General features: G+C 39.1%; 1 protein-coding gene across 2 annotated transcripts in view; it reads right to left on the minus strand.

Annotated features, from left to right (window-relative positions):
* LOC124163273 (laccase-12-like) overlaps positions 1–13,920 on the minus strand; it is a 113,679-nt gene extending 99,759 nt beyond the window's left edge. The window contains exon 1 of one of the 2 annotated variants that reach the window (XM_046540064.1): positions 13,559–13,920. In XM_046540064.1, the coding sequence (XP_046396020.1) occupies positions 13,559–13,905 (347 nt within the window). In that variant the 5' untranslated portion in view covers positions 13,906–13,920. The remainder of the gene's footprint in view (positions 1–13,558) is intronic. The other variant, XM_046540063.1, reaches the window with a different exon arrangement.
* Between the last annotated feature and the right edge of the window lie 598 nt (positions 13,921–14,518).

Genomic DNA, 14,518 nt, shown 5'->3' on the forward strand with positions numbered 1-14,518 from the left:
ACGTTGCTAGATTTCTAAATATTAAAAAAAAATGCAATGGATAAGTACAAGTAATCCAAGTTGTATACAAGTAATTAATTTTAAGAGATTGGGTGATAATTTGGAGGACATTTTAAAATTAATTTAAAAAAATAATTAATGGAGTAAAATATACTCAACAGGAGCTGAAAAATGGTCAACTTTAGAATATTTTGATAACGTACTCCAAATGTATGAAGAAAACCTATAAATCCATATTATAACTTGAACTACTAATTATACTTAAAATGCGATTTAAGCACCCTGGTATACTATACGACTGTATGTTATAAGACATATGAAAGGAAATGAGATTACAAGCTCTCATCTCATAATTAACAAAAAATTTGGGGGTATAGTTGCATTTGTTTCAAGGAGATTCAACCAAATAGTCAACTCGACCATTCTTACGTGAGGCAAGGAAACGTTCACTAATGGCTTATTAACCACAAAGAGGAAAACCGCAGATACTTGGAGCCATGCGCTGAAGTAGCCGGTTTATTAGTCTCTAACTAGTCACCTTGAAACGACCAATACCGAGGAATATCTTCGTCACTGCATTCTACGGATGACCGCACTTATGGTTTCATTTTAGCATCCGATAGAAGTATCCAGTATATAATGTGCAGCAGGAAAGTAAATAATCGCAACGTTAAGAGCTTACAGTACAATCATTCATTTATCACTTTCCTTTAAATATTTCGATGAGAATGCCAGAAATAAATCGGCAGACAGACTGATCTCTTCGAATTAATTATGGAAAGAGATTGACGGTTGCCAAATGAAAAATGGGGAATGAATCAGCAGAATTAACGATGAGAAAATGACGGTCAAATGACAGATGAAATGAGCGAGGTGAAAGCGTAAAAAAATATAAAAGTCTTTTTCATATGGATTCGAAAGCATTAAATAATTACCAGAGAGAATTCGCACTGTCAGGTTCAGAGTCAATATAACATACCTCGAAATATTTAGAACGAATCGAACCCTCTTCTTTAGCACTCAACAAAAACGCAGCTAACGGAAAAAAGTAATCAACATTTTTCCGAGGCATGCAAAAAGCCGACAGGTAACACTCGATTGGCATGCTCTTTAAATCGAGCACCGTTACGAAACGTTCAAGTTACGCCAGATGCCGTAAATCTGAGATGTTCATATTTTTTATCTTCAACAGGAAAACATGCTCCTTGATAAATTTTTACTGCTTCAATTTGCCATAATTAGACGGAAGAAAAAAATTAGTATGCACGTTGAAAAGTCATGCTCTCAGGAATCCTCAATGCCGTTTTTAGGTATTAGAAACCTAAAGCCTGAGCATACACGTTTACGACTCCGACGGGAGCGCCAATAATCCTGAAGTTCATTGTTTTACGATGCTGAAAAAAAATGTCGTCTTTCGTATTGAAGATAATCATCCGAGCGGAGAGTTTTCTAAGGTCTCTGTCGGCACTGTGTAGCGGAAACGTTGTGAAACGGTTTCACGTAACATCCCCTCGTTTCCATGCGAGGGAGAAAAGAAGTTTCGGGAGAAGGCTGATGACGCATTCATCCAGCTCGACATGCCGTATTCCATCTTTTTTAATGACATACTACTCATTTAAAACTTACGCTAATATCTAGAAAAATTTAGGCAACACAAGAGTACACGCCTCTGATAAGGTTTGCCTGTATCTCAGATGCAAAAGTTTTACATTTGAGAAAATAATAGGGTAAAATTTGTAAATTGTATATCCAGACAAATACTCGGTATGGTCCACTCTATAAATTCTGATAATATCAAGATGATAGGGAAAGTGCGGATATTAAAATGGCACACCAACGTCTTCGGAGGCTGCGGGTCATCGCCTTCCATACAAAAAGTCGCTGGTTCGAGGCCCGCCTGGGTAGGTTGCCCCTATCAAGGGCATGGATGTTCGTGCATATGTAATTTTTAATTTGTTAAACATCCTGATAGAAAATTAAGTGTGCTGTTTTCGGTGGTATGGAAAAAAATTAGCAATACTCCGTATCAATAATAAATGAACTGCCACCCTGCATGCATTTTAATACGTCTTATGGCCACCACTCGAATTGATACATTTACAATGCAATTCTGCCCGAGTTATTTTATACAGCATTATCATAAAAGAATTGTGTGGATTTGAGCATGGTTAAAATTAAAACAGAGTTACCTACAGTTTACGTTTTTTTCGCATTTGTCATGTCAAAAAGTTTTTTTTTACATAATTAATGCACTTCAATGTCTGCGCCCCCAAGTTCCTACACAAGACATTAGACTACTCCTAACATTACGCGCCTGCGGACTACGGCAAGTAGGGATCCGACAATGTTGGTTAATTATCTGCCGCCGCCTGTATTTGAACCCGGTAGGACGATATGGGACAGCCAATTTTTGGGATCGATTTCTCAATTCGAAGGAAGTTATTTATTGAATTGGAAGTAAGTAATAGTACATAGTGAAATTTATTAATCATGTAAAAAAACTATTTGAGACGACAAATTCGAAAAAATAAAAATATATTAACTGCAATTGATTCCGTTTTCACTGAAACCATGTTCAAAACGGCACCATTCCATTTTGATAACCCTGGACTATACTGAAAATATTGATAATAAATGGATCGCCCTGCTATCATAGCGGCATTGCGGACATTTTTGAACTCCAATTAATAAAGACCCAAAAAGGCAGCAAGAGAAAAATTTCAATGAGGCCTCCTCTGTATAGGGTCCTTGGCGTACGTATTGAGTAAGGGGGGTTTAGGGCTTTTTAGGTTTAGGTGTAGGGGACACCATTAATGGAGGCCCAAAAACATGGCGTTTAAGCGTAATATCTGTTGCCATTCCGCGCGCGTTCTATTCAGCGGCGCCACTAGGCAGCTATATCTCGTTTGGTGTTACTTTCGCCATTATTCGTTGTGGAAGTGGTCTTTTTTTAGTTGAAAATCGTCTCGCATGCGTAAAATGTGTGGTTTTTATGATTTGTTGGCTCAGTTACATTTTAATTCCGTACATACCTTTGTTAAAAGTGGATATAGATACCTGGAATCGCCGCGAGTAGCGATTTCAAAATCTGATTTTAGTGCGCGCGGAGCGACAACAATTGTAGCGGCGGACTTGAGAATCTTCTAATGTAATACTCGTGGTCAAGAAGACTGTACAGAAGAGGCCCAATTCCATCCCGTAGAAGGTTGAATTCCCCTGACTCTTCGGTGGCATTTTAATCGGTTTTCAAATATACCCGCGGCGCGGTGATGAGTATAATGCGATCCGCTTTTTTTCCCAATATTTTGCTGTATAACGCTTGGAGTTGCAAGAAATGGCATTGAAAATTTATTAATTTGGTAGATAACGTCATCATGTGTATAAATTTCCGTTGAAACCCCTAATTGTACTTTTTTCCCCCGTGAACCTCGGGACAACTTGTCCGGCAGCGACGCGCGTGGCGACTTTTGTGAACCCATTTAAATGCACGGTGGGTGACGACACATTTGGAGGCCGACTTGAGAATCCTCTAATGTAATATTCGCGGTGCATATTGAGACAGAAATACGTCACGAAAAAAAGACCGGTCAAGCGAGAGTGAAGCGAAGGAAGGAATCTCTTCTGTAAGGTGGGAGGGGGCCAGTGCCAGCTAGCGGAGAGATGGAAGCAGGTCTGTGTGTTACTAACCTGCGCAAATTCCCATCTTGCGCATCGAACGCCGGTCGAGCCCAGCGAAGAAAGTAAACGGGAGAGGGAAGTGGAACGAGGAAATAAATTCGCAGTACAGACACCGTTGCGTGGTGGACACGCCGCCCGCGGAAGGACGATAATCCGTGAGCGTAATTGTTACGTGTGCCGAGTGAAAGTCTGTGAAAACAAACACGCTCGTAGGGAATTCTAGTACAGGATTCCGCTTCCCAGCTGCATTCCCAGCCATGTAAAGCGGTCAGTCTCAATACATCACGTCACAACCTCTCGACCAATCGAATTTCGTGATTCTTCGTTCGCATAGTCATCACCATCATTAGTCAACCATCCTAAGATTGGATTGACGCAGCTCTCCATTCCTCTCTCCTATCCTCTATCCTTTTCATAGCGACGTATTTCTTCTCTTTTACATCCTTTATAACCCTTCCTATGTAACTCATCCGGAGCCGTCCCTTGCCCTTCTTCCCTTCCACCTGTCCTTCTTCTATTGTTTTCATCAGGCCATCATGTCTCACAACTTGGCTAACTAAGTTGTCCCTCTTCCGCTTAAGGTTCTTAGAAGACTTCTCTTTTCTCGCACTCGTCACACTTCTTCATTAATTACTCGGCCGATTCATTTCATCTTCATCATTATTCGGTAGCACAGCATTTCGAATGCTTGAAATCTTGACTTCTCTGCTGCCGTCAGCGCCCAGTTAGCATTGTAAATACTAGTCCAAAGGTTCCGTTTGCATATTGAACGTTTCGGGGGCAATAGAGTTCAACTTCGTTAATCCATTTCCGTCCACCGTAGTCATATGGATACATCATACCTTTCTGAACATATAACGGTGCTCCCAGCTTGAAGGTAAATCCGCACTCATTTTTGTTGTCGAATTGTCACAAATATATCCTTGAAGGTTGCAATAATTTAATGAACGTATTATTGCATTTTTGAAGTCGGGCAAAATAAGCCCACTATCGGAAAGAGAAGGGTGTCACACAATTCCGCTTTACACATTGTATTTTTTAAATACTAGCGTAGGCTATAAGAATAAAAATACAGTTGAAAATGGCCTTAAAACTTGTATTTTTACTGCTATATTATTGCGATAAATGTCCGATAGCTAATCGATGTTTTACACGGTCTATTTTTGTTTCGAGCACATAAGTTCCATAAACATAAGCTTTATTCCTCGCGATATCCATGTTTCCACTTCAAACTTGTTTGCCGTGAAGCAAAGTTTACGAATATTAAACAAAAGCTAAGGAAGTGCACACAAGGTACCACAGAGTAACGTTTACAACCGCAACATTTTATTGGTAATATTTCGGTAGAATTTCTTCAAACATCCGAGGACTTCGGCTCGAATCTCGTCAGCAACTTCAATTCTTTGCGATAACCACTTTAAGCGTCAAAGATTAAGTTCACCAAAACTTGTATATTAATCTTCGATAAGATACAAATCTTTGGTGGAATCCCAATCATACTGAATCAGCAAGGCACTAAAAGGTGCGTTACTAATCCGGATAGTAGGAATTCCCTCTACGGAAAACCTTTCGATTGCTCATATTTTAATTAAAATATTGCGTCAATTTTTGCCACAGGAAACTTAGTACGACTGGTACCTTGGAAAAAGAGAGCACATTAATAATGGCATGATGCACAACAAATTTCAACTAATCCAGTCAAAAATTCTTTTAGCCTTTTTTAAGATGAACTAAAATCTATTCAATATCCGAATTTAGGATTTTATTTTCTACATCGAATTGGCTTTATAAAACCACAGAATTAAGACCTTAACATCTACAAATGTTGCATTTAAGTAATTTGGTATTCAAAATTGTACTAGAACTTCATCAAACCGAGCAGTTCTTCGTTACGCTTTATTTTAGAATTCAAATAGGTATTGATTGCCGTTAACATTTACCGAGATGGCGAGTTATTAATGATCTAGTTTGCTTAATTAGTAACCTGGAGAAATCTGAACCATTTCAAAAGGCTTGCATTCTTTGAATCATTCGGAAAGACGAGAAATCCATGCCCATTACTCTGATTAGTTCCATCGTAAGTGATTATCATTGAGTGAAATTTGAAATTAAAAATAACATAAGGGTGGATATTGGGACATCCGCGTTCCAATCCTTTACTTTGCGAATGATTATTTTCGGCGGCTTTAATCTCTTCCAAAGGAGCAATCAATATCCCTACAACATCCAGACAACATTGTCGGTGTTTACATATGACATCCGTGCAATATCCATGTTAAGCCAGTTAACGTTTTATGGATATCTCTCACATATCCAAAGGATGGGCCAAAAAACGTTGCAGTGATGTCCAACAGTGGGCATCGAGGTCCATATTACATCTCTTAGATATCATCACATCGTCCAATGAGTCGATAATGGCTATGCTTATTATGGTTTCCGAAAATCCCGAGACATACATGAAAAGAATTTTTGCTCTTCAACTCTATACAGAACAAATGTTACCCATGAATATCGTTTGGAATAAAATTTTTTAAGGAAATAAGTGCTACCTCTTGAATTGATGGTAACGGTGAAAAAATAAGTGTGTTAACTTTTTCCGCAGTAAATTTTTTAGTAACCCTTATTGTATTTACACGTAGTATTCTCCTTCCTGTCCATATAGTTTAATGCGTATGGACTGTAACTACTTAATGTCAATTGGGAATATCACGGATATTACAACTTGGATATCTGTCTAACATTATTTTTGCAACTTATCATGGACGTTACAAATAGGATATCTATGTAACGTTCTCAAAATAACCATCGTCTAATAATAACGTGTTTCGGATATATCAGCCTTATTATAGATATCCGATGGATGTCGTCTGCTGCATGGGTTGGTATGTGTGATCGCATGACCTCCCATTCCCTTAAATACGCATTTTACATCAACCCACATTTCTCTCTCCGAATAGAAAATCTTTCTATTACATTGGCGAGAGCCTCTATGAAACCCGCTGGCAAGCTGATGCTCGCTATGGTACATTTTGGCGTGCATGCTCCTTTAGTGATCGCTCAGAGAAAGGAGGGTTCACTTCCTACGTGCCTCCCCCAACTGCATCACCTTTATAGGAGGATAGTGAATGAACGAAAAGGTAGAAAGAGCTTTCACAGGGTAGTTTCCTTCATCAAAGAAAATGAAAGGCATTGATTGCGATTCTTTACCCACAATTTATTCATAATATACTAATTATTTGGTTTTATAAATCCCAGTTTAGACGAATGGCAATGGTCAATTTTAACCGCATTTGAAAAAGGCCAGATTGGCGCCCATGCCATGCCACTCCACGAGACGTCACAGGGACCTAGTTTTTATACGAGTAAATAGGAGTTTTACATCGTCTGAGATTAGCAATGCATGCGTGAGGCACAGAGCTCAGGGAAACAATCTTAATAATCACCTATTAAAACTGCTTAAGGTCGGAAAGTTTCCTTCGTTTGATAGGGTATTAATAATCCTTATTTAAGCCAAGCGCAACCAGCTAGCAGGGTACTCTGCTACCTGCTGGCAGCCTGCGTCGCAGCGGCGTACATATCCTCGCCCCTAGGTCACCTCACACGGCGACAGCACAGCGGGAACCAGAATGACGTCACGCGGGATTTTCCTAGCATTCATTTTCGCGCGCTTGAAAATGTTCACTTTTCATTTAATCGCGAAAAATAGATATCGTCATTTAAAAAATCTAACAGCGAATTATGTACTCCAGGAGTAATAATATTTCGATTTAGGAAAAAAAATAATAGGAAACCACCCTATAGCTTCAGCACCAAGACGCGAAGTAAATTTCTCAATAGCAGACCATCCGCCGTGCTCGGTAAGGATGATAGCCAAAGAAGAGGGAATATGGAACTTGGATTTTATGATCACATATGATTTTTATGTTTTCTCATAGATCGTGTGAAGTGGTGTGCCTATCCGTCGGGATGTCCGACTGCAGAGGTTGTACGACGTGACGTAACAAACGTTAATGAGAAAAAGACGCTAATGATGCGTCGGACGCAACCAAAAGTAGCAATATGGGATTTGGGACCATAATATCCACCTGCGTACAAACTTTGGTTGTAATCCGTGCAGCCGCATGGAAACGTATAGCGGAGAGATAAACAGATATCCTCTTTTATATGAATATAGCTGTAGATTTCTCGAATATCATCATCACAACCGGCACTTTTCTTTTAAGAAAACAGTAATACCACCACACTATTCGAATAATTCGAGCAGGCTGTTAGTCCAGTGAATAATTGGTTCTATAGCCCCGTAACCAGCAATATTATTTGTCGTGACTAGGCTTATTGTGAAGTATATTAATCATCAAAATCCACCAATTACAGCTCAGACCGAGCAGGTATGGATTGAGGTTTTCCCCAATATGCACTGAGCTACGATTACATATATAATACATATATTATACATACTAAGCCTTAACCCGCATCAATAGGTGTGTGGCGGTGTTAGGGCACCAGCCGGTTACAAATAAAAAGGAAATGCTCTAAGGAAATTACGCCTAGCATTTATTAAAGTCCTTTATTGTTCGGGGGAAAAACGTATTCCTATTCCTATTCGTTCGGAAAAATATCTCCCTCAACCCTTAACCAGTGATGTGAAATATTTATTACACTACCAGTGGTTTGGAAGACCGCAATAAATCAAATATTCATAAAATGCTGCGACGGCATTTTCATCGCTTGAGTTTATGTTTCTTTATATTCTAAACTATTTCAAACTTTATATTTTATGCGTTACCAATACGAATCAATTTTTTGCCAAAAAAAAAGTAATTTAAAACAGAATTCAAAAACTGATCAAAAACACATCAGTTATTATTAACGTTTTTAAGCGTCAATATCTCGCCATAATTCAAAATAAGGGCTTAAATGTGAAAGAAAGATGGCTAACTAATATGAAACAATTGAATTTATCTCGTTTATTCATTTTCTAGATGCATTCTGCAGGCGTGACGTGAGGTCTCACAGACCGTTAATCGAATTAATTTGTAAATTTACAGAATTAAATAATAAAAACGTTTAATTTTAATACTGTTAAATCCTTATTACACAAAAATATGAAGCTAACGATGATTTTAGATATTTAAATAGCCAATTTGAAAATATTCATAATTTTTAAAACGCAGAGGTCTCTCAGACCATACGTCACCGGGTGAGGATTAATTTATCTTCTCTGTACAATGTCAATTGCACTCACGTGGCAGGGCCAAATTACTACCAAGCATGCACCATTCATTCTGCTACCTACGATAGTATTTAGGCCCAGATTGAAATGCATCACAAATGTAGGGTATGCAGGAAGAGCTAAATTGTTGGCTTGGGATGCTAAAATATTGATGATGCATCTGAGGATGAGGATTTTAATTGTGCAGCACATTTTCCAATATACTTTCTGCGTTTATTGACATTCCATGACTTTCAGCACCCAGCTTGCTTCCGGGTTTCCTGAGAGAAGAATGGCCTCCCTGGTAGAGGTAAGGTGTCTAGTTCAAGATGTAAATGGTTAACTGTGTGACATTTCATTTTATCCAAGCAAAGTAAAATTGATGGCTACATATTGTTTGGTAGAGATGGCAAGAGCTTGCTCAAAACAAAAATTTCCCTTACAGTTTTCGGGCACAGTCGATGTACCAGAAGTGTGTAGAGAGCATATTAAAATGCATAAAATACGAGCAAAAACATTTTTCCTCGCATTCCCGCCCTTTTAAACCTTGCAATCTATTTAATGGCTTTCTCTGCGTGGGAGTATTTGAAAAATGCTGACCTGCCTAAAGCGACCGGAAAATGTATTTCACTGCAGTTAATACGTGTAACAAAACTTTAATGCTCGCATTTCTACACTCCGTAGACATGAATAACCTTGAAATTTAATTAATGCTGCTGGTCGGAAGTTCTAAAGCCTTCGGAAGAAACAAAGAGAGGCTTGCTTGAAAAACGGCGTCTTCAATAGAGCACCCAACTATTCTTGACTTACTGCTTCGTCATTAATATTCTTCCATTTCTCGCAGCAATGAATGCTGCGTCGAAATACGACTCTGTGTACCGTTTAGTTCTCTCAAACAATGAGCGTAGTGATGCCGCGGGCTCATCCAACCGTGTGAACAGTAGCCGAAGGCCAGCCACCATTTTCAGGATTTTTCTTCAGAAAACCTGTTTTTTCAAACACCCATTTGTTTTCTTCCTCCCCCAGATATTTTACCTTGACGACAAATAACTTTTGGGGCAGTTTATTAGCGGAAACTTAAAGGTCGACAAAATTAGAGCGTTGGTATACAGTTATTAGCGTTAGGAGGCGATTTACTGCTAAGATAATTTGCGTTATTGTGGAAAAGATAGGGTGGAGAGATACCCGGCGTTTGAATAAACTAGCATTAAGAAATCCAAAGCCTACAAATATCACGGTTTTTTGCTATCTGACGAACTGAATGTTGAACTAGAAGTTACATCCACATAAAATCCAGGAAGGCATTGATATTTTTCGGGAATAACATCGAGATTTCAATCAGAAACATAAATATTGGAAGCAAACACCAAAGATAACATAATAGTCATTCCCGGTCAAGTGAAAACAAAAATTAATAATTCCAATCCTACCCTCTTTGATTCCTTTCAAATTTGGAATATTTTGTGATACCTTTTATGAATGAAATAAATACCAATCCGAAGAGATTTTACAACAATATATGAGAAACTTAACATAAACCATATTCGGGAAATTTTGTGAAATTTGAGCACGTTTATTTATGAATAAACGACTGAAAATCTAATTAATGTAGAAAATGCATTTTAAAATTGGTAATTGGAAAGGAGATATTTAGATTTAAACTTTTATTGAGATCGGCCAGATTACATGGCTTGTCAGTCCAAATATGATCCAATAGAGAGATTTATTGACGAAAATTGTAAGTGCTTCGTTTATTTTCCGTGAAAATTGTTTACGACGGGGTTTGATGAAGGTTACTTGCTATAAAATGTTGATTTTACTAAAACAAAGTAAATAATAGAAAATGCTGATGACGCGCAGAAATGAAATTTTGGTTTTTCGTACAAAGGATTATGTACAAAATCCCTTCATCTTTTTCAAATATATGAGAAGCCTTTCATGCATAACTGCTACTTTCACAAACAATATCAAAATGTAGGCAGTACTTTGAGTAACTCAAAGTGCCAACACCCTTTTCCCTTAAAAACCCTCGTGAGATCGCTCTTGAACATGGCGTAAAACTGCTGAAGCGGCACAACATTTTTTCACACGTACAAAATAATTGTCAGAGCATAAAATTAGGGACATTCAATCTAAGATGAACGATGGAGAAGTAAATTTCAACACAGAAATGAATCATTCACAAATTCAGTAATTCATTCCGAAATTTGTTTAGTACAGGTGAGGGTACAGCTCACCCCAGTATAAGCCACAGGCGTGTGACATAAAATATTGATTTAAGATGGGAAATTTCCTTTCCCTGGGGCACCTCGCACTTAGAGGATTTTTTAATTGGAGGTGTCCCAAGGAATAGTCCCAAGGAAAGGTGTTCCGGGACCCTAAGATCAGTGGCTCTTACGTTCTACCCACTACTTACACGGGGAAAGACACGAATACGTCAAAATGGAAATCTTTACGACTGAAACAGCAAAAATAGCGAAGGATAGTTCGTAGGGAAATATCAAAACAAGCTCCAGACTCTTTTGGCTGCACGGACGAACTATAATATTCGTAGAATAGTATTATCTCGTGTATCCACGCACAATCAATTTTTTAAGTGAAACGACTGCTGTGCCCTATCGACCAAAACGACATTTGCCTCATCATGATGATAGCCTTCCTATTGAAAATCCTCACAATAATAAATGCGTACTAATTTCCGGATTATTATAAAGGTCTGAAAGCCTCTGTCGTGGATTTTACACTTGAGTTCAAATGTGAAAGCTAGAAGCAAAAATCGCATAAGTCTTTAAGCAAAATCAGTACTGAATTGAAACGAAAGAATCCAAGAAATTTTCTTTAAACCCCTGAAAAATGATATGTTTTAGTATAAGATATGTAACTAAAATAAAACTATTTTTTCAAGGAAATAATCTTATAAACTAATAAAGCGCTGTTATAATTTTCTTAAAATGTTAGTTTCATTCACCTTTTCCGTGCTAAAATGTCACAACTTAGCTTACCCTCCCTAGACTATGGCTAGCCCCCCCTATTTATGATCCTGGGTACGCCCTTGCGTTTCAGTCTAGTTGGCGAATCCATAAGTATTATCTCCTCAGCCAATCATAAATTACTCACTCATTCTCCCACGCTATCCTTTCGTCGTTTGCGATAGAAAATTGTATTACCCCTATAAATTTCAAGTTGATCCTAGAAATTTCTCAATGCACCACATGGCGCACAACATCGAATCATCAGGGAATTCATGCCATCTAATTTTAAAATGTTTACGATAAAATAAGTATTTACTTGGATCCTTCAATTAAAATCCTGCTCTTGAGGATGCAAAAATCATGCTTATGGTTATGAAAGAAAATTTTTTCCGGCAGTTCTAAAAGAAAAAAGTGAGGTATGATAATCCTAATGCTGATGATAATACTTGAAGGCCTGAAAATGAGAATTATCAAGAAAGAGAAACAATTGCATCAATTCAATACGCCAAGAGAGGCCTAAAATTGGAAGCTTCGTTTAGGCCATGAATGTATTTGATTGAATGCGCCCTAATGTCGTAGTGCAATGATTCGGTTCAAAAACTGGATACAGAGCTGCTTCTTTAAATCTAAACAGATTCTGGGGAGAGTAAAGGAGATAAAAATATCACAGCTCATGCGCTGTGAGGAGTCGGTTTGCGGGGAGCTGCAGCAAACCCATCTTCGGAACAATAGCCACTGATAAGGGGTACACTTTGAGGAAACTCCGATCAACAGCATCACAATGGTCTCAGCGCAAGCCATTCGCGCCGATGATTGCCGTGATTCCTAAATAAGCTCATGGTGTCAGGTAATAACTGTAACATCACGCAGTTCCGATTTACACTCGAGGCAACCGTACCTTATGGGGCATACTTGGCAGGGTTTTTGGAAATGTTTACACTTTTGCAGTAGGTTTCACATTTTTAATAATAGTGCTGTTTCCTTTATTCCCCTACGCCTACACAATTATGTCATTATCCAATTTAATTCCAATCCGCAAGAAACCACACGTTGTTGACCCAGACCCTTAGCACATTAAATTGATATGCTTTAAAAGTAATATTTTCACTACTCCATTCTTTCTTGAAAATGACTTTCAGGGGTTAAAACCGGTCGGATAAAATAATATAGCTAAATATCCATTTATTTTAAATCACGAAATCCCACAAAGTGACGCCCGAATCGAAGTAATTCTTCACTGTGTAAAACCTTACAACAATATCCTAAATTCGCTTGAGAAAATAAGAAGAAATAATAATAATAACCTTAAAATGAACAAAGTTTGGGCATAGAAACAAATTGTCCGGTCAGCTCACCAATTGGTATCCCTTAGCACCACATGCATGGCCTAGAATGTTGGAAATTTGGAGATAAAGACAAATAAATTTTTCTAAAAATTCTTCCTTTAAACAATGTAAATTTAAAACCTGTCGGCTAAAATAACGAAGCTAAATATTCATTTATTTTAAACACAAAATTCTACAAACTGATGGCCTAATAGAAGTAAATCTTCACTGTATCTAACCTTAAATGATCGAAGTTTGGGCATAGAAACAAATTGCCCTTTCTGCTCACCAATCGGACACCATTTGCACCATATGCATGGCTTGGAATGTGGGAAGCTTGGAAATGAAAACAATTAAATTTTTCCACTCACCAATCGGTTCTCTCGGCAAGATCCTCCAAACTTCCCACTGCAAATCTCCGGCAGCGAATCCGGTGAGTTCGACGCCCGAATAGGCTACCACACCGAATGCTTCTGCGAGACACGCGGCGGCTACTCCCTTCGGATCTGGAGGCGAAGTGAAAGCCGAAGAAGGGCCCGACTCGCCGACGTCGAGGCAAAGAAGTCGCTGGCGCCAGAGACCTTCGGCACTCCACCGGTGTGGCACCGCGGCGTTCGCACGGCCGCGCCGGTAACGGAGTTGGTCCGCCTGCTGAGGACGTCCTAACCAGAGGGTCCTTGGAGGGAGAGTGCTTGTCTGGCGTTGTCCGTCCATTCATTTCTCGCGTTGGGACAGTCCTCATCCCCTCTCCCGCTGCCCCATGCGTCCATGGGAAAGGGATGGGAGGTCTGAGGGGGCGGAGGGGAGTTCCCCAGAAAACCCCCTCGCCATTTGCTCCCTTCCGCCGACCTAGCCCTCGGCGGAGGCCGGCCGGCGATGACGACGGTCCGTGATGCTATTGGGGGAAAACCTTTCCCCGAACCGCGAGGGCGGTGTCGTGTGCATCCACGGCAGTTCTTCCCTGCGGAAAAAAGGAAAGGAAAAAGTACGCAAGTAATCTTCGTTTTTGGTGTCAGGTGAAGATGGTTTTCCTCCTCGTTTTCTCCCGCACTCGCCGATTCGAGGAAGTGAAAAAGCGACTATTAATACGGATGGTGATATTATTTTCTCGTTTTCAATATCAAGGTCTCCACTCTATTCTTCCGGGTTGCTTTGCGCGATGTTATTCCAGCAGTTAATTCACCAGGAGGAAAGTCTTCAAATTATTTTTTTTCTCACAAATGAGGAAAATTGCGATGATTTTTATTAGGTTGAGCAATTGAGTGCATGAAATGGCAATGGAATTTACTGCTGCAAAAGAGAAATTAAATCGCAGTATTTTTGTGACCTTG

This window comes from Ischnura elegans, chromosome 8 (assembly GCF_921293095.1).
Source record: "Ischnura elegans chromosome 8, ioIscEleg1.1, whole genome shotgun sequence".
Classification (NCBI taxonomy): domain Eukaryota; kingdom Metazoa; phylum Arthropoda; class Insecta; order Odonata; family Coenagrionidae; genus Ischnura; species Ischnura elegans.